At 46.9% G+C, this 18,996-nt stretch overlaps 2 protein-coding genes and 1 pseudogene across 2 annotated transcripts; 2 read left to right on the top strand and 1 right to left on the bottom strand.

Moving 5' to 3' along the window:
• Positions 1-591: 591 nt before the first annotated feature.
• LOC125944266 (uncharacterized) lies at positions 592-1,340 on the top strand (annotated as a pseudogene).
• Positions 1,341-4,790: 3,450 nt separating this feature from the next.
• LOC125944265 (uncharacterized) lies at positions 4,791-9,276 on the top strand. Its single transcript, XM_049664614.1, has 3 exons — positions 4,791-4,816; positions 5,805-6,492; positions 8,021-9,276. The coding sequence occupies exons 1-3, from the start codon at positions 4,791-4,793 to the stop codon at positions 8,714-8,716; spliced, it is 1,410 nt and encodes a 469-aa protein (XP_049520571.1). The 3' UTR covers positions 8,717-9,276.
• Positions 9,277-11,451: 2,175 nt separating this feature from the next.
• LOC119444479 (uncharacterized) lies at positions 11,452-13,971 on the bottom strand. Its single transcript, XM_037708874.2, has 2 exons — positions 13,836-13,971; positions 11,452-13,050 (listed from the first exon to the last, which is right to left on the bottom strand). The coding sequence occupies exons 1-2, from the start codon at positions 13,899-13,901 to the stop codon at positions 11,452-11,454; spliced, it is 1,665 nt and encodes a 554-aa protein (XP_037564802.1). The 5' UTR covers positions 13,902-13,971.
• Positions 13,972-18,996: the final 5,025 nt, after the last annotated feature.

Below are 18,996 nucleotides of genomic sequence, written 5' to 3'. Positions count from 1 at the left end.
TTTGCCCAGCAATGCGTTTTGTACGTTTACTTTAGATACTTAGCATCGGGGATGCAAATTCAAGATGTTGCCATGGCATTAAGGTAGTCATATCGACTGCAAGTAACACTGTGAAGGAAGTATGTGCACTTCTGTAGCATGTCCTTAGACCCAAGTGTATGAAGGTAAGTTATCCTACAAATTTCTTAAATATGTAAGCTTGTTTAAGCAAGTTATGAGACATTCGTGGTGACCTACATGCATAAGTGTTATGCGAGTTATGAAACTTGATTTATTGAAGGTTTAACCAGAACAACTATTTCCACGTTTAACCATTGCATTTTTTGTACGAGGGAAGACTGCAATATCTATGATTACTTAGTGCATTTTCAGTTCCCAGCAAACGTTGAGCAGTGGCACGCTATTGCCAAGGGCTTTGAGAGCAGGTGGATTTCCCACACTGCATAGGTTTCTATGGATGGGAAGCATGTCCAAATAGAAGCCCCTCCGCATTCGGGATCTCAATATTTTAATTATAAGGTAAGAAACCGTTAGTTATGTATTATTCTTACAACTACAAAGATTTAGTGAAACATTCCTCAATGAGATGTAATTCTCTGTCATTACAGGGCACCTACTCCATCGTTTTAATGGCTGTAGTGGACAGCCAGCTACGATTTGTCTGCGTTGATGTGGGTGCATACGGATCGCAGAGTGATGGTGGTGTATTCAAGGCATCGAAGATTGGGAAACTTCTCAGCCAAGGTGCTTTAAACCTACCGCCTCCTCAGCTGCTCCCACTGTCCACTGCCGTAGCCCCTTACGTCTTTGTCGGCGACGAGGCGTTCCAGTTGAGGCCAGACTTCCTGCGGCCTTATCCTGGCAGGTGCCTCGAAGAGGACCTGCTCCTCTTTAACTACCGCCTCAGCAGAGCAAGGTAACGCGTAACTTAAATTTATGAGTAATAGGTTCTACTATAATGTTTGTCTTGAATATTGCAGATGTGTCGAGAATGCATTTGGGGTGCTGGCATCAAGGTTCAGAATTTTCCATAGACCGATGAACCTTGTACCAGAAAATGCCAGAATGGTGACACTCGCTGCATGTGCTCCGCATAATTTTCTCGTAATGACGTGTCCTACATTCCAGAAAGGTATGTGGACGAGGTAGACAACTTCGGCAACCTTGTGGAAGGGTAGTGGCGCCAGGAAGCTGAGGAGAATGCTTTCCTTGATCTGCAGCATCATGGTGCCCACAATTACACAAAGTCTGCAGCAGAAACGCGGGATGTGTTTCGCAACTATTTTGTGCACGAAGGAGCTGTACCGTGGCAACGCGAGCGCTGTGGCCTTCCACCATAGGTTTGATATGACCTTTCAAAGGACTCCTCAGTAGGACCCCATGAAATTTTTGTTGTAAGGTGCCGTTAGTATGCGCTTTTTTTCAGATAACTCTACTTATTTGTTCCATTTAATGTGTGACACATTGGATACTATTTTGCAGCAAACATTGATTCTGCATGCATTTTTTTGAAAATATATTACGCTTTAAGGATTTTCACATCTCGGTTGAGTCCATTCTACACATGAATGTCTATGTGGCTGCCAAAAGTGTTTTGTTGTGCCAAGCAAATGTGAATTTGCAAGTGCTGCCGTGACAGATACACACATTTGTTCATTGTTATGGTAAATTGTTACATATTTAACGTATATAGAACACTTCGGTTTGCCTAAATAGTCTACACGAACTAATAATCGGCATTATTACTCTTCAAAAATGTTTTTACGTCCTTAATGTCACACTTCAGTTAAAGGGACACTAATGCGATAAAATGAAGTTCAGCTGTGTTAACAAATTTGTCTGGCCCATTGTAACCATATATGCATGTCACAATTCTTTGTTATGCGATGTTCATGTACCTGTAAATATATGTGCAGAAGTACATACTCAGTACTTGTATGTACAGTTTGAATGAATTTGATTGACTGATTCTTTATAGCTTTATCACAATACATTCGGTAGGAGGCGAAGGGAAAGCCTGTCAAGAATATGGTTTTGAGGGAGTCCTTTGGCCCCCCACTGGCAAAGACAGCAGCAGAGGTACAAGAATTTTGTTCATGTTGCCATACGCTTTGACAAAACCATCAAACAAATGCAACATTGTGATACGCTGTGACGAAACCATCATTCACCTTCTGGAATTCCTTGATACAGAAGCGCTGGTGGGTAAATGCCTCGGGCATAATGTGAGGCAACATGTATGAGTTCCATGTATAAGTGAGCTTTCATGTGCTCAGGCGTCGCAGCAACAAATGGCTCTATAGCCAACCCAAAGTGTGCACTTGGGCTCAATTCCCTGTACGCTGCAATTTGATTGCTCACTGCGTCGATCTGTTTATCAATTTCTTTCAGTGCTTTTCTTCGACCCCCAGTCCTTTCTTTCGCACTCCTTTTGCGACTTGAGCTGGCACTGCTCACCATGCTTGGACCTGGCGCCCTCTCTGAAATGCACTGATAAAGTTCATTCACAATCTCTGTTGGCTCTTCCGTCTGTTCTTCTGAGAGAGGAGCTGGCTCAACGAAGGCTATTTCTTCTTCGTTCTCGCTCACGTTGCTTACTGTTCTGCATAAAAAGAAAACATAAACATTACCAAAGGGGCTCGCAACAAATCCTCCATAAGTACTGGTTTATTACGAATCTACATGCCAAAAACACTGTGAAGTGACACAGCTACACAAGCTCTAACTGCTCTTTGACAAAAATAATACCACGTTTTAAGCAATCTCATTCGCAAAGAATCGCACTTCGCCACTCAGCGCCATATGGCTGAGGGACTACCATTCACAAGGTGATTTACAAGTGTACTACTCTGACAGTGAAATATCAGTTAGAACTCTGGAAAAAGTTTACTTTATTCTGCTACCCCTATGGGTCCCTTTCATTCAGTTCTCCTTTTCTTTGGGCAGAACTTACACTGGCTTTGCTGCAAAGAAAACAAAGCAACAAGGAAAATAAAGAAAGATAACAAGAACGAGATGCATAAATACAAGCAACTAAAAGTTCCGCTCCCTTTTCATTTTACCCGGACGCGGGCTCCTTTCCAGCCTATCTGTCCGGTTCCCGCCGTGCCGCGGGGCAACAACGGTCAAAACCGGCGCCACCCGCGCAGAGCTTCGCGGGTGCAAAGGACAGCTGTCAGCCTACACTGAACCATGTAATCAACACCGAACACATTTTACGAAGCTTACTGCCGCGGTGTGCCCAAGGAATTGAGGGCTTCAGAAAATACGTACACAGCTTCTTCCATGGTGTCATGTAGAAATGACAATGCTGTAATACGGCCACTCTTTTTTAGTTCCATCTTGAGAAGCACTCCCGCTTCTTTGATGCATCTTTCTTTTCTTCTTTTTTTTAAAACGTGTCGCGGAGGCTACGCCAGCGGGTCTGCGCTTCGTCGGCTCTCACTGAAAATGGATAGACGAAAACATGCAGGTAGTCAAAAGCATTCGCGTGAATATATAGGCATGCTTCACTTTTTTGAGGCAAAAATATCAACACCATACAGCTGTACAAAACACTTAACATTACATTTGGTTTCACTTCTTTCAGCAGTTGTGCAATTTCATCCCACAGACGATCACGAAGGTCGGAATCGCGGTATTTCTCTAACCGCGTATTCCACAGAATTGGCCTCTTTTCGACTTCGGCAATAAGCTGCTCATTGAAAGCTGCCTTTGCCATTCTCGCGTGCGCGACACAGAAAGTACTTGCACACGACTAATCACTACAGCTTAGAAAAGGCTGCAGTGCTGATGCTGATTCGAGAGGGAAACCATCTGTGTGGTGAAGATCGTCGGCTGTGGATCGCGCCATCCTGTCCCTCGCTGTTGATTGGATTGGATTGGATTGGATTATGAAAACATTTATTGAGCCTGCAGCGTCGCTTCCTCTAGCAGCGGCGGTGTACGCCCTGAGTTAGCTTCGCTTGGATGAAAAAAATAAAAAATAAAAAAAAACGTGCCCTGGAAGCCGCTTGTAAACATGGAGTTGAATGTTTGAAATGCGCGCCGCGCGATGACGTATGAGCGAGCCACCTCCTATTGGCCGTCTGAAAAAACGCAGATGCCTTTTTCGCAGAGAAGTTCAGCATGCCGAACATCGAAAAAACGCACGCACGAAGGGTCCGGCGGCCTATTTTCCGCAGCTGCGAATTCGCAGACAAAATCGCACCATGTGAAACGGGCTTTATGCCAGCATTGTGACAGCAAGTGTTTGCGATCATCGAGTGAAATCTGTTCATGCCTGCCTGTGCGCACATGACACCGTGCTTGTTATTTTAATTATTTTAATTGGCCTCTTTTCGACTTCGGCAATAAGCTGCTCATTGAAAGCTGCCTTTGCCATTCTCGCGTGCGCGACACAGAAAGTCTTTACTGCAATCTATACAGCCGACAAAATTACGAACCTTATTTTGTGTAGTTGTCTAATAGTTTGCTATCACTTTCAGTGTTTCGCCTATTGGGTGAAATTGCTATTAATTTTTAATGCGATTGGCATTTTGGGGCTTCTTCACGCACCTTCCGGGATCTCCCCATGTCTCTTCACCATTTCCCCATCAACCCAATAGACGATATGCAAAACTGCTTGGTCATCTGCCAACACTGGGCACCGGAAGTCCGGTCGCCATCTTGGTTGCGGCGAGTGTTCAGCTGCCAGCGTGTGTTTCTATGTGTGCGCCGCATTGAGATCTGTTTGTATGTGAGCGAAAATTTTATATGATGGCAAGTCCTCTCGGTACGTACCAGCCGCGATGCATTCCGAGTCTGAGCAGCCCAGGTTGGACGACGAATTTGACGGTCGTTCCGCATATATCGGAGCGCACATTGGAATGGTTGTGCGACCAAAAATGCCCCTCTGCCCGTCAGCGCAAGAAGGCGTACAGCTTTGCCATAGAGGCCTACTGTTCGCCGTCATCGCTTCGTACGAACACGTGTGACTCAGGGTAAGCAAACTTTTTACTGTAGTACTACAACTGGCATACTTTGCGAACGGCGTCTGACGCCATCCTTGCACTGGCGCTCTCGCGCACACCCGGAACCGTATCGCTCATTTTGATATGGAAGTTTCGTCACAACCGAATACAGTGGGAGCTTCTCTTTCTTCGTTTCCGGGAGTGTTTGTGGACGGAAGCAACCTGCGCACTAGTAACGTTGTGTTAAGATGCGACCGGTTTCTACATGTTGAAGGGGCGGACGCCGAGTCACCCAAGAAACAACTTGCAAAACAAACGCACCGATACTGTCGAACGACCACGTGCCCAGAGCGCTGCATATTGCTTTGCAGATCAGTTCTTGAAGTTTTATCTCACCCGTCGTGGTGGCTCAGTCGCCTAAGGCGCTCTGTTGCTGAGTGCGATATCGCGGGATCGAGTCCCTGCCGCGGCCGCCGCATTTTAATGGAGGTGATATGCAAAAACGCTTATGTACTTGCGTTGTAGGGCACGTTAAAGAACCCCAGGTGGTCTAAATTAATCCGGAGCACTCCACTAGGGCGTGCCTCATAATTTTTAGTTTTATCATGTGGTTTTTCGAGTGATAACATTACTGATATAGAAACAATTATTTGTTACCAGCACTACGTTATTTGATTGCCAGAGTCAATGTTTAATTGCAGCTTTCATCATGAAACAAACACTCGTCGTAAGGTCTCTATGGAAGAGTTTTATCTTATATACATTGAGATGTCTCGGTTCTTGGGCACTCTCCCATTAAAGCACATGCCACTGTTATGAGTACCACAGCACTGTTTTGGCTTTTCTTTTCAGACTTGGTATCGTCCATGTGCATTGCACGTGTTTCCGAAGTCAAAAGAAAAGTGGCCGTCCCTACAACGTGCAGCTGTCAGTTCAGAGTGCCACCGGTGTGCCTCGTACCACTACCTGTGAATGCCCCGCAGGAAAGAGTGGAGCCTGCAGCCACATCCTTGCAGCAGTACGCCTGCTAGCCCTGCTGAAGCAGCAAGGATTTGCGGAGCCGCCACCAGAACTTTCCTGCACAGAGCTGCCTCAGCAGTGGAGACGCCCGAGACAGAAAGGCATAAAGCCTGCAAGTGTTCTAGACGTAGACTGGCGAGCCCCACGAGAAGGTGTGCAGTTGCCAGTGACTGCTCGCCTTTCAGATGCAAGCTTGGACTACCAAGATGAAGCTAGCCAAGTAGCCGCAATCCAGTCACTTGGTGCGGAGCTAGAGTCACTGGGTGACTTTCCTTTTGCCGCTGTCTTACTGGACGTGCAGGCTCCTCTGGTGAAGACAAAGGCAGGTCTTGCTCCAGCAGACTCTCCACTGACATACCAGCAGTCGGACAGGCCGCATGATTTTAAGACGTGGATGTCGTCAACCATAGCCCCTGGTGCAGGCACTAGTTGTGCTGTCCCACGACTGGCGCTTTTCACTGGTGCAGTGCAGCACACATTTCCTGATGTCCTCACAGTTGACGAACAACAAATTCTGATGGTTAGCACATTAGTTGTTGCTTTCGTTCATTGCATTTATCAGGTGCTTTTGCAGGTTTGCCATGTGCTTATGGTAGCAAAAGTGTTTTTTTCTTTCAGCATATAGCGAGTGCTTTTTACATATGGCAGTAAGCATGCTTGTTGCAATGCGTCGGCAGTCCTGAATGCGCATTCGTGCATACTGCCTATTTACATTCAGGTCGGATTAAATAAGAGCATGCATTGAGCATCATGCTTGATAAGTATTTAACATTCATTGAGAAGGCCTTGCTGGCCCTGATCACACCACCTACATGCCAGGTCATGGGAACTGTTACTGATGATCTTACTAAAAGGATATAATGTAACCGCCAAAAGTTCATTGGCTCAGTGAGCACCATCCAAGCTGCATGGCCGCTTTGTCTGGCGATGGACGTCTGCTGTGATAGTAGAGTTCAAAGCATGCATGTCTGACGATACTATACTTTTAGACCTGCTGCTCTTAATTGGTGTGCATAGCGTGCTCTTTATCTCATGAACACGCGTACAAGAACGATTACTGCTTTAACGTGAGGCTTATAGTGCGTGAAAAGACAAGGACAGACATGACACACACACAGGCGCTAGCGTCTGAGTGTGTCACGTCTTCCTTCGTCCTTGTCTTTTCATCTGCTATAAGCCTCACGATGCCATACCAAGAAACCCAAACCACTGCATTACAATACTGTTTTAAAATGTTCACGCTTCCTATGTGCGCAGCTAAAGATGCTCACTTTGACTGCTTCACAGCCAGCTGCATGTTCTTACTCTTTTTTTCTGTTGTGGTTTCCGGTTTTTTATTGCTGCAATTTGTCATTCGCATAATGTGCGTCCAAAGTAATGTGAGCATTGGTCAGAGCTGACCTAGCCGCCATATTACTTTTGACCAGTGCCAGTGGCACATTACAGTCGTACAGGGTGGGGACTGGAATTTAGTGTGTTTATTTGTCAACCATAGTAATAGCCATATTAAGCCATGTAATTGGTCCTGTGCTGAAGGCACTGTAGCTTCATAATTCACAAAAGATACCGGTTGGTGGTGAAAGTGGTTGGTGGTGAAAGTTTGCACTGCCAACAGTTCGAGCTTTCTGTTGTCAGTCATTCCCGCAGTCAAATGCTGTACAATTACAACTGCGATGCCTGCGACAGAGGATGCCTTATTTCTCCTTCCCCACCCCTTGTAGATGGCCTTGTGTAAGATGATGTCTTGTTAACACTTATAGAATGGCCCAGTAACCTTCAAAATAGCTCTGCAGCATATAACAAAAACAGCTGTGTGGCGGCTCACACAAGGCACGAAAGATGATTGGCTTGCAGCTAATTGTGAAATTTTCGCTGTTTGGCCATTTAATCGATCAGCATTTTGCATGCTCAGATTAGCGTCATCTGATGCACCGTTACTAGCAAAAGTCGACAGACTGGATGTGCGCCAAGCATGATTATTGAGAACTGCTGAAATGCATTAAAGTACAGACTTGCGGCAAATATATATTATTGTATTTCTTTCCTAGCACCTTCAACTTGCTCCTGAGGAAGCCCAGGACCTAGAAGTGAATACCAGGCAGCAGGCCCTGAGCGACAGATGGCACTCTGCACGACATCACCGCCTCACAGCGTCCACCTTTGGCAGGGTGATAAAGCGGAAAGAATGGACCGAGAAAGGACTAAGAAACCTCTTAGACCCAAAGGATCTGTCCCGTGTACGAGCTATACAATATGGAAAGAAAAATGAGTCTGTTGCTGCAGAGCGGTATGCCACTACAATGAGAGCTGCAGGACACAACGTGACCCTGCAACATTGTGGCCTTGCTGTGCACCCTAGCTGTCCATGGCTGGGTGCAAGCCCGGATAGGTTGGCCTTTGACCCCGAAGAAGGCACCTATGGTGTGGTAGAGATAAAGTGCCCCTACTCTTTAAAAGACAGTGAAGCCAATACTGTAACCACCAAAAACTTTTGTCTTACATTTGTTGATGATACACCGCAGCTCAAGAGAGATGACGAATATTTTTATCAAGTTTTAGGACAGATGGCTGTCACAGAATGCCAGTGGGCGGACTTCGTAGTTTTTTCGGAAAAGTGGATAGCTGTGGAGCGCATTTATTTTGATCAACAGAAGTGGGACAATGTTAAGGCACAGTTAGATGATTTCTTTTTTACTACAGCTCTGCCTTACTTTGCTGCTCGTAACACTGCTGCGTTGTTATAATTCTGGCAATATATGTTTTGTAATGAGGTTGCATTGATATGTGGATTGAACATTTTTCTTCATTGTAGTGATCTACTTTGCAGCTTGTGAGCGATCACAACGTTGTTCTAGCAGATTTATCAGTTCTGTATGTGAAGGTTGCGAAAACACCTAGTCGAAAGATTTATGCCTACAGCGGGGCCAACTACGAGGCGATTAGCGCTGCTTTCGAGTCGTTCTTTCCAACTTTTGATGCACTCGCAGATGATCTAGATATCGAACAACTGTGGAATACTTTCAAACTGAAAATGTTTGAACTACGTGAAGGTTTTGTCCCATCACGAGTTATATCAAGTAGGCGAGCTCAAGACAAACCCTGGTTTAATGCAGAGTTACGTGCCCTTGTTCGATGACAGCGACGAACTTATCAGATACAAGGCGTCTAATTCGCCAGAGCATTTGGCCTTGCTGAAAGCAATAGAAATTGAATTTAGACAAAAGTCTGACATCGCTAAGGACTTGTATTTTTTTAATCTAGATGAAAGACTTTTCAGGGATACCAAAGAATTTTGGAGGTATGTGAAGCGTAATGGCAAGGACAACAGATTGATACTTGCTTTAAAAAATGATGAAACACTTATTCATGATAATGAGTCTAAAGTTGAAATTTTAGCCGTTATTTTTTATCTGTGTTTTTGCCGTCTAGCTCATGTACTATCTGTTTTGAATTACCTATTGAAATAGACCGCATGCCGGAAGTCACCTTTTGTGTCGATGGTATCCGTATGTGAACCAGACTAAGGCATGCGGCCCTGATGACATTCCTGCCGCTATCATAAGAAATTGTGCGGACGCATTATATTTTTATTTCACCCGATTGTTCGAGAAGTCCCTCAGTGAAATAGACATGCCTGATGATTGGAAATTAGCGCGAGTCGTGCCCCTACATAAGAGTGGTGTGCGAAACTCCGTTCAGAACTACAGGCCCGTTTCCTTAACTAGTATAACCTGCAAAATTATGGAGCACGTAATATACAGTTGCGTTATGGCCCATTTAACTAAACATAATCTCCTAAGCCCCAGCCAACATGGTTTCAGGCGTGGTTTATCTTGCAATACACAGTTGGTAGAATTTATACACTATTTAGCCTCGGCTCAATAAGCAACAAGTTGTGGACTGCATTTTCTTAGATTTCCGTAAAGCATTTGATGTAGTCGCACACAGTCTCCTAATCTCTAAATTAAAAGCTTTAACTTGGATGGTCAAATAATAGCGTGGATTGCTGAATATTTGTCATTGCGGAAACAGGCTGTTGTTCTGAACGGTATATCTTCACAATATGCATCAGTTACGTCGGGAGTTCCCCAAGGCTCAGTGTTGGGGCCACTATTGTTTTTGTTGTACATTAATGATATTTCAATTGGTATACAGTCTTCATTCAGGATGTTTGCCGATGATTATGTTCTTTATAGAGTCGTAGATTCCATTTCCGATTCACAAATCCTGCAAGTTGACTTTACTATAGCAGACTGGTGTGTGCGTTGGGATATGTCATTAAATATAAATAAGACTGTTCACGTCACCTTCACAAGAAAACGAGCTAATCATCCATATAGGTATAGAATTCATGATTTTACTCTAAGCATAAGCAAGGAATTTAAATACCTAGGCGTCTTTTTTACTTCTGATTTACGATGGAACAAGCATGTTAACTATATTGTAAATAAGGCAGCATCAGTTTCGGGATTCTTGTGGCGCAATTTTAGTCATTTACCGAGTAACTTAAAAACGCAGCTGTATTTCAGTCATGTACGTTCAATACTTGAATATGGATATGTTTGTTGGGACCCACACACATCTGAGCTTATAAATAAATTAGAAAAAATTCAGAATAGGGCAGTTAGATTTGTTCTTGGTAACTATAGTCGGCAGCTTAGCATGACAGAAAGCAAACAAACTTAAATGGCAAGAGCTGAAGGATCGTAGAAGGCATATCAGATTAAAATTTTTCCACAATATTTATTATTCTAAAACGGGCACAAACCGCGTAGTATATATCCAGGCACCACACTACATATCTAAGCGACTGGACCACTGTTTGAAGGTCAGGGAATTTTCTTGTAGGGGTGACGTTTTCCGTTATTCTTTTTTTTTGTTAGAACTGTTCTAGATTGGAACTGTTTGCCATCGCGCATTGTTACATCACAGAAAATGATGCTTTCTTCCACACATTGTAATTATTTGTTCATGTATTTAGTTAAGTTTGTAACCTCCCTGCTGTAATGCCCTACGGGGGATGCAGGTAACTAATAAATAAATGGTGATATTTTGTATTTATGGCTTTTTTTGTGCTAGACATTGCCTTTCTTTGTATTATTGTCCATTCCTTATTGTTTGTATAATCATCATTGCATATTTTATTTTAAATCGTTTATTCCAGCCGAGCTCGAGCTACGATGAAGAACAAGCTGTACGGCTGATGATAAATACAAATGAGGAATTTGTAGTGTCGCTCTCTCGTGTCTCTGTTTTTTTTCCGATGAATCACCAACATGCCCAAGCTTCCACGCTATGAGGAATTTGTACAAGTGATGTGTACAAATGAAGAAGAGTCAGTCATGGGTCGCGTTCACACATTGTATATTTTATTTATTTTTTATCGTGACTTCATCTGGTTGTAGGAATGAGGGAAGTTCCTTCTTCTGTGTCATCTCGCTCCGTGGTTTGAGCCTATGAATAGAGGTCATCCTCCAAGTTATTCATCCATTAGCTCTGTTGGAGGTGCCAGCTGTCGCCTGCTTGGTGGTGAAGGTTTGCTCAGAGGGCTTTGAAAGTTTGTGAGAATAGCAGCCACAGTCCAGATCTGATTGATTATGGGAGCCAGAGTGAGTGGGATCGGACGATCAAATATATGGAATGATTTGATTCTCCTTATTCTCCTTTCTACATAGATCCTCAATGAAGCAATCTCCTTAGTTTCCCTTACTTGTTGTTCAGAGAGGGCATTCCTGTGCAGAAATGGTGGAATGTTTAGCTTGACATTTTTTCTTGCCAAAAGGTCCTCAATCAAGAACCCCTTGTCTGCCATGACGGAATCATTTCCATCAAACTTGAGGTCGAGAAATCCACTTTTCAGTACGGCCTCCCTGTCCGAGATAGAACCTGTGTAGAGCTCTGACACAAAGGTAACTAAGCCATTTGGTGAAACACCAATGAGGCCTTTAAAGGTATTTGAAGACTTGTAAGCAGAGTAGGAGCTCGATTGGAGAGGCAGTGAGGAGGGCACCTCACACTTTATCTCAGTTGCATCCAAAATAACCCTTGTTGTTGAATACGCACTGAATGCTGCCGGCAATGTTGCGTCTATTACAGCTCTTGATGCCCAGAGTGGTAATTTGCAGAGTCTTATGTACATGAAGTTAATCCATGACACACATATGCGTGACACTGTTGATTGAGTGATGCCAAATCTGTGTGCCAGGTCATGCTCGAAGAGGCCAAGACGAAGCCTCACAAGTACGAGGAACAGCTCATTCTCCACTGTCAGCTTCCGCCGTCGGCCCCCGCTAGCTTTGATGCCAGCATTCCTCAAAACGTTACTCCCATTCTTTCCAGGATTGATGTAAGCCATCAATGCCAGGAAGTGCCGGTATGTTGGCATTCCTGTGTAGGCAAGCAAGTCCTCATTTGAGTGTTTAAAATGCTCAACGCAAAAGCTTGTTAAACTTTCTGTCTCTTCAAGACGTGTAGTGAGGCGGTGATTTTCTTGGAGAGAGAGGTGCATCTCTGTCTTCGTTTGGAGCAGCTGCTCCTGGAGGACTTCACATTCATATTTAAGTCTGTCTATTTCATTGCCCTGTGTGGCAACCACACCCTCAAGACGTTCCACTTCACTGACAGGCTCGCCACCACCTAATGAAGGGACTGTACCAGCAGCAGGTGAACAACTGGTGGTGTCTCCCTCTGTTTCAGGTGTGTCGGACCCTACAGCTGCTGCAGACGATCGATCAGTAGACTGGTCATCAAAAAATCTTGCTTCACTGTCTTCTACAGTCGATGCTTGAGCAGTAGCTTGATCTGGAATCTGATGTGCTGATCTGGAATCTGATGTTCGCTTCTTCGGTGGCTTGCGAAGCTGCTGCATTTTGCCAAAGCTGAACACACTGGGGCAGGCTGTTTGTCGCAGCAAGTTGTTGCCACAGGATACACTGGGAATAAAGTCTGATGGCAGGAAATGCCTTGAACACACTTTTGTGCATTTTGTCACGTTGAAGAATTTCCCTTCATCGCGCTTGATGGCGATGATCCACTTTTTGTATAATGTGGCATCTCTTGGGAAGCGATGATACGAAACCTGCAAGTTTCAAGAGATAAACATGAAGTTAAAACCTGCATCAACAAAACATTAATAACCCGTATGTGCAATACATGAATGTTGTGACCTGCGGGTGATATTTAAAAATACTTCGCTTGATAATAAATCTACCACAACCGTGCAAGCGTTTGTTACCGGGCTGTTGTGGTCGATATGCATATCTGTCACGCGGACCCTTTCGATCGCGATTCTTCTCGATACAGATTAAACAAATTGCGATCGGCCGCGATCGTGTGGTGCGCTAGAACTCGGCAAACTCGATGCAGTTAGTTGTACCATATAAGAGTGATCATTGATCACGATCGTAAATGCCCGCGTGACACCCGCGCGAGAACGTGCGTCCGTCGCTTTATCCGCACTATCCGGCATCTCTATCGCGGCGCGAGGGTTGGTCTGTACCCGAGAAAATCTCGACGTTAATGGCCTTGAGCCCAAGGGCTTACAAGAGCGAGCGCCAGGTACCCTAATATTTACAGCCTCTGCACATCCACAACATCTGAATTTGCTCTAACGACAAGGCTGCTGTCATGACCGTCGGACAAAAAAAAAAAAAGTGGGTCGTACGGGGTTGACGCAAAAAGGAAAGGCCGCCTTTCGAAACTTTCACTAACATCGGGAAAGTACAACACGTTACTTCTCTAACTGTTCTTATAATTTATTGGTAACTAGAGGTTATTTCTCTTTTTTTTTTCAACGGACGACTATTAATACGGGTACGTCCGATGTGTACGGATTAACACGGGTGTGAAACAATAACCACGCACCTTGTTCCCGTCTGGATCCTTGGGTCCACGCTGCTTACACCAGGGGACACAGCAGTGCGTCGGCATTTTAGCTATACGGTAAGGGTCGATCTGGGGCTTGTGAATCCGTGCGGGTAGTGCGGGCCTTGCGCCGTCCGCTCGCTTCCTCGCCGCAACCAAGATGGCGGACCTAACTCTCAACTTGTGCACGAGACGGCGCCGCGCATTTCGCATATTGTCTATTGGGTCACTGGGTTGTCCAAGGTCTAATGGGTAGCATGGGGCTGCTGTACTGAGGGAACCGTGTTATAAATGAACCGTTCGCCCAACTTGTGTAACTGAGTATGTTACACCAGGCATGCCTCGCTCTTCAATGAACCTCTATCACTGCAACTTAGGTCACATGGCTACGTGCCACTCTTCAATGAATCTTTTCGGCCCAAACTTGGGTCACTGGGTTTGTGCCGCCCTTCAATGAGAAACATTCTTGAATATTTCTCCGGTGCTGGGCATTCAGCCATGCGTCATATATATTGTGACAGAGCGATGAAGAATACGTTTTGAGATGACTTGAAGAAGACGACGCTCTGGACTTCGCGAGCTATGATCTTGTCAGCCGCTGTCATTCTTGTAAATACAGTCTAAATATATTTCTCACTTTCCCCGTAACATTTTTGGTGGAGTTTGCGGGCTCAAGCGAAAGACGGATTTACGCAGCGGGCGCTCCTTGGCTGCATCTACCATGCCAGCTCAAGGCGAGGATAATTCGGGCTCGTCGGCCCCCACGCCAACCGTCATTCTGGCACAACCGCGCGACCCCGGCACCTGTTCCGGCACTGACAACACGGATGTTGAAGATTGACTTGAACTTTATGAGCGGGTGAGCACGAGCAACCACTGGAACCAGACCGTCATGCTGGCTAATTTGATATTCTATCTCGCGGGAACGGCACGCGTCTGGTTACAGACCCACGAGGAGGAACTTACCACCTGGAACATTTGTAAACGGAAGCTCACGGATTTGTTTGGCAAGCCTGTCGGACGTCAGCGCGCCGCTCAAAAAGACCTCGCTTCGCGTAACCAGACGTGCACCGAGTCCTACCTCACATACATTCAGGACGTGCTCGCTCTGTGCCGCAAAATGGATCCGAGGATGTCCGAAGCTGATAAAGTCGCACATGTCATTAAGGGCATAGCAGATGATGCCTTTCACCTCCTTGTGTTTAAGAATTCTTCTACTGTACAAGCCATCATTACCGAATGCCGGCGATTTGAAGAAGCCAAGAGCCGCCGCATTGCCCACCCATTTTCCCGCCTCCCCAACACGGCTGCTGCATCCACCTGCGAAGACCTCCGCAGTCTGCCTACGCCCAATCGCTCTGATGACTTTGCCCACATCATCCGGCGTGAAATCGAAGCCGCGTCTCCTATCCCAACCCCAACCCTTGGCTCCGACAATTGCCAGGCCACCGTTTCCCTGATCCAGACCGTCGTACGCCAGGAATTGGCCAACGTTGGCTTGACCGTCTGCTGCATTAATCGGCCTGACTACGCTTCGTCCACCTCTGCCATGAGCCCCGGAAACGTGAATGCCCCTCCGCGGTATCGCAACCCGGCTGAATTGCGCACTCCAGACGACAGGCCAATATGCTTAACTTGTGGCCGTATCGGTCATATTTCACGTCACTGCCGCTCTTCGTGGAATTCAACCCCTTGGCCATATCTCCCATCCGACCGTCTGCCTCATGCTGCTTCTCGCTTCCCACAGCACACGCAACCAGTAACTCCTGGTGACACTTCTCGGCCCACTCGCTCTAGCCGCTCTCCTTCGCCACATCGCCGCTTCTCCCGCTCGCCCCCATCGCGTCGGTGACCGTCCCCAAGCTCCCTCCGGCGCACGCTTTCGGAAAACTAACGGGTGCACCACCTAGAGGTGATGCTGCTATACCGACCCGAAGACAAAATCCTCTTCTGACCCTACACACACGTCGGAACCTCATCAGAGTGAACGTGGATGGTGTACCTGTTACGGCTCTGTTTGACACTGGCGCGCACGTATCTGTGATGAGTGCTCAGCTTCGCCATCGTCTCAAGAAAGTTCTCACTCCTGCCCCGTCGCCTGTGCTTCGAGTCGCCGACGGGGGAACGCCGGCCGTTATTGGCCTGTGTCCAGCTCGTGTGAGTGCCGCCGATCATCATACTTCTGTTTTATTCTATGTCCTAGAACACTGCCCTCACGACCTATTCCTGGGACTTGGCTTTCTCTAAGCCCATTCCGCCTTGATAGACTGTTCTGCTGGTGTTGTGCAACTCGCTCTACCTGTTGCTATTGATCCCCCCGATAGTGCTCCGATCCGGCTATGTTCCACAGAGCATATTCGCCTCCGTCAGCTTGCCGTTACCTACATAGGTGTTTCTCCCGTTCCGCCCGTTCCAGACGGTGACTATACATCGTATCCCCTAATCCGGATGTCCTGCTCTCGCATAACGTCGCATTTCCTCACACCGTCATTACCATTACGGACAACACGTCCTGTCTTCCGCTCGTGAACTTTGGACTTTGTGCACAAGCTCTCCCGCGCAGCATATCACTTGCGCAAATCACGCCGGCCCGAACACATTTCTGGTTTAACCGCTGACGACTCCTCGTGTACAACTCTTGCTGTGCCTCCTGCCCCTTCAGACTTCAATGCCCTAATGAAAATGATTGCGCCCGACCTTCCGCACCAGTGTGCCAATGAACTACGTTGCCTCCTTGCCTCCTACAGGGACTTATTCGACCTTGGAGACCATCCTCTCGGACAAACATCTGTGGTCAAACATCGCATCAACACCGGGGATGCGAGCCCAATCCATCGGCGACCCTACCGCGTCTCTCCTACTGAGGGAGACATCATCGAACACGAAGTTGACAAGATGCTTTCTCGTAACATCATTGAACCTTCTTGCAGCCCATGGGCATCCCCTGTTGTACTAGTTAAGAAAAAGGACAACAGTTGGCGATTTTGCGTAGATTATCGGCACCTAAACAAGGTAACCAAGAAGGACGTCTATCCGCTACCACGCATTGACGATGCCCTGGATTGCATCCATGGAGCACAATATTTTTCGTCCATAGACCTTCGCTCCGGGTACTGGAAAATTGCCCTCGACGACATGGACCGTGAGAAAACGGCTTTTATTACTCCCGACGACCTTTATCAGTTCAATATCATGCCTTTCGGGTTATGTAATGCCCCGGCCACATTTGAACGAATGATGGACGCCCTCCTACATGGTTTCAAGTGGTCCATCTGCCTCTGTTACTTGGACGATGTGATCGTTTTTTCTCCGACTTTTGCGACGCACCTCGAACGCCTATCGACGGTCCTATCTGTTTTTCGTCGGGCGGGGCTACTACTCAATTCGTCCAAATGCCACTTCGGTCGTCGTGAAATTTCTGTGCTCGGACATCTCGTCGATTCTTCTGGTGTACGTCCTGATCAAGATAAAATCCGGGCAGTGACGTTCGCAGCTTCTTGGGCCTCTGCTCCTACTTTCGTCGGTTTGTCCACAATTTTTCGAACGTTGCTCGCCCTCTTACTCAGCTCAAGAAAGACGCTGCCTTCATTTGGGGCCGCGAGCAAGCTGGTGCTTTCACTGAGCTGATCCGGCTGCTTACTTCCCCTCCCATTCTCGCTCACTTTGATGCGTCAGCTCCAACAGAAGTCCGTACCGATGCCAGCGGCCATGGTATTGGGGCTATCCAGGCCCAGAAACAAGAACGTGTTATTGCTTACACCAGCCACCTTCTTTCCCCTGCTGAGCGCAAATATTCTATCACTGAGCGCGAGTGTCTGGCTCTCGTTTGGGCAGTGGGAAAATTCTGCCCCTATTTGTACGGCCGGCAATTCACAGTCATCACTGACCACCACGCTCTGTGTTGGCTTTCTTCCTTGAAAGATCCTTCTGGGCGCCTTGGCCACTGTGCTCTGCGCCTTCAAGAATACAACTACTCAGTTGTATACAAGACCGGCCGGTTACACCAAGATGCAGACTGCTTGTCGCGCCATCCTGCCGACCTACCTGGCGTTTCTATGGCCTACATTCCTGTCACCGTTCTCTCTTTGAGTGCTTTTCACAATATCGGAGCGGAACAACACCGGGACGGCTCCTTAAAAGACCTTATTCACCGGCTGACTTCAACGACGCCCGACCCTTCGCTTCGAATGTTTGAACTCCACGATGGCATATTGTACCGCTGTAACATGCGCCCTGACGGCCCTGACCGACTCTTAGTTGTCCCTTCGCATCTGCGCCGGACTGTTCTTGCCCAGCTTCATGATGTGCCGACTGCCGGTCACCTTGGCGTGTCACGCACTTACGACCGCGTTCGTCGGCGCTTTTTTTTTTTGGCCTGGTCTTTACCGTGACGTCTGCCGTTACATCGCTGCGTGCGACCTTTGTCAACGACGAAAAACGCCGACCACACTCCCTGCTGGCCGCCTTCAACCACTTGACGTGCCATCATAACCATTCTTTCGTGTAGGCATTGATCTTTTAGGCCCCTTTCCTACGTCTGTTTCGGGAAATAAGTGGATTGCTATAGCAACAGACTACGCCACCCGATACGCAATCACACGGGCTCTTCCGACAAGCTGTGCAACCGATGTCGCCGATTTCCTACTAGAAAACGTCATCCTTCACCACGGTGCCCCTCGACAGCTCCTCACCGACCGAGGCCGCTACTTTCTTTGTAAAGTTGTTAATGACATTCTACACTCATGCGCCACTGAACACAAACTTGCTACTGCTTACCATCCACAAACGAATGGGCTAACCGAGCGTCTCAACCGGACCCTTACTGACATGCTGTCCATGTATGTCTCCGCTGACCATCGCGACTGGGACGTTGCATTACGATTTGTTACCTTTGCCTATTAGATGCAAGAGCATCTTAGGCTCGGGGCAGTGTCCGTTCTGCGGCGTCCGCACCCATACTGCGCACGCGCAACTCTCTCTCATTCTCCTCTCCTGCGCAGGTGTGCTCTCTCCTCCCCTCTCCACCACAGGTGCGGCGCAGCAAATCATTGCATATAACTCTCTCTGTCACTCTCTCCCTCTAAAGGTACGCCGGTAGGCGGCGCAAGTGTCGCGGCGCAGTATAAAGCGCGCGTTCGCTGTGCTTCCGTCATTCTCTCTC

Source organism: Dermacentor silvarum, chromosome 3 (genome assembly GCF_013339745.2).
Source record: "Dermacentor silvarum isolate Dsil-2018 chromosome 3, BIME_Dsil_1.4, whole genome shotgun sequence".
Taxonomy (NCBI): Eukaryota; Metazoa; Arthropoda; class Arachnida; order Ixodida; family Ixodidae; genus Dermacentor; species Dermacentor silvarum.
Note: the sequence above shows the minus strand (reverse complement) of the source record. Positions and strands in the feature narration are given on the sequence as shown.

Bases quoted from the DNA above. Each gene is read 5' to 3' on its own strand.
- LOC125944265 (XM_049664614.1), top strand. From the start codon at position 4,791: ATGCATTCCGAGTCTGAGCAGCCCAG. The intron at 4,817-5,804 runs GTTGGACGACGA...TTTTCTTTTCAG, and splicing joins TCCGAGTCTGAGCAGCCCAG to ACTTGGTATCGTCCATGTGC. The intron at 6,493-8,020 runs GTTAGCACATTA...TTTCTTTCCTAG, and splicing joins ACGAACAACAAATTCTGATG to CACCTTCAACTTGCTCCTGA.
- LOC119444479 (XM_037708874.2), bottom strand. From the start codon at position 13,901: ATGCCGACGCACTGCTGTGTCCCCTGGTGTAAGCAGCGTGGACCCAAG. The intron at 13,051-13,835 runs GTGCGTGGTTAT...TGAAACTTGCAG, and splicing joins AGGATCCAGACGGGAACAAG to GTTTCGTATCATCGCTTCCC.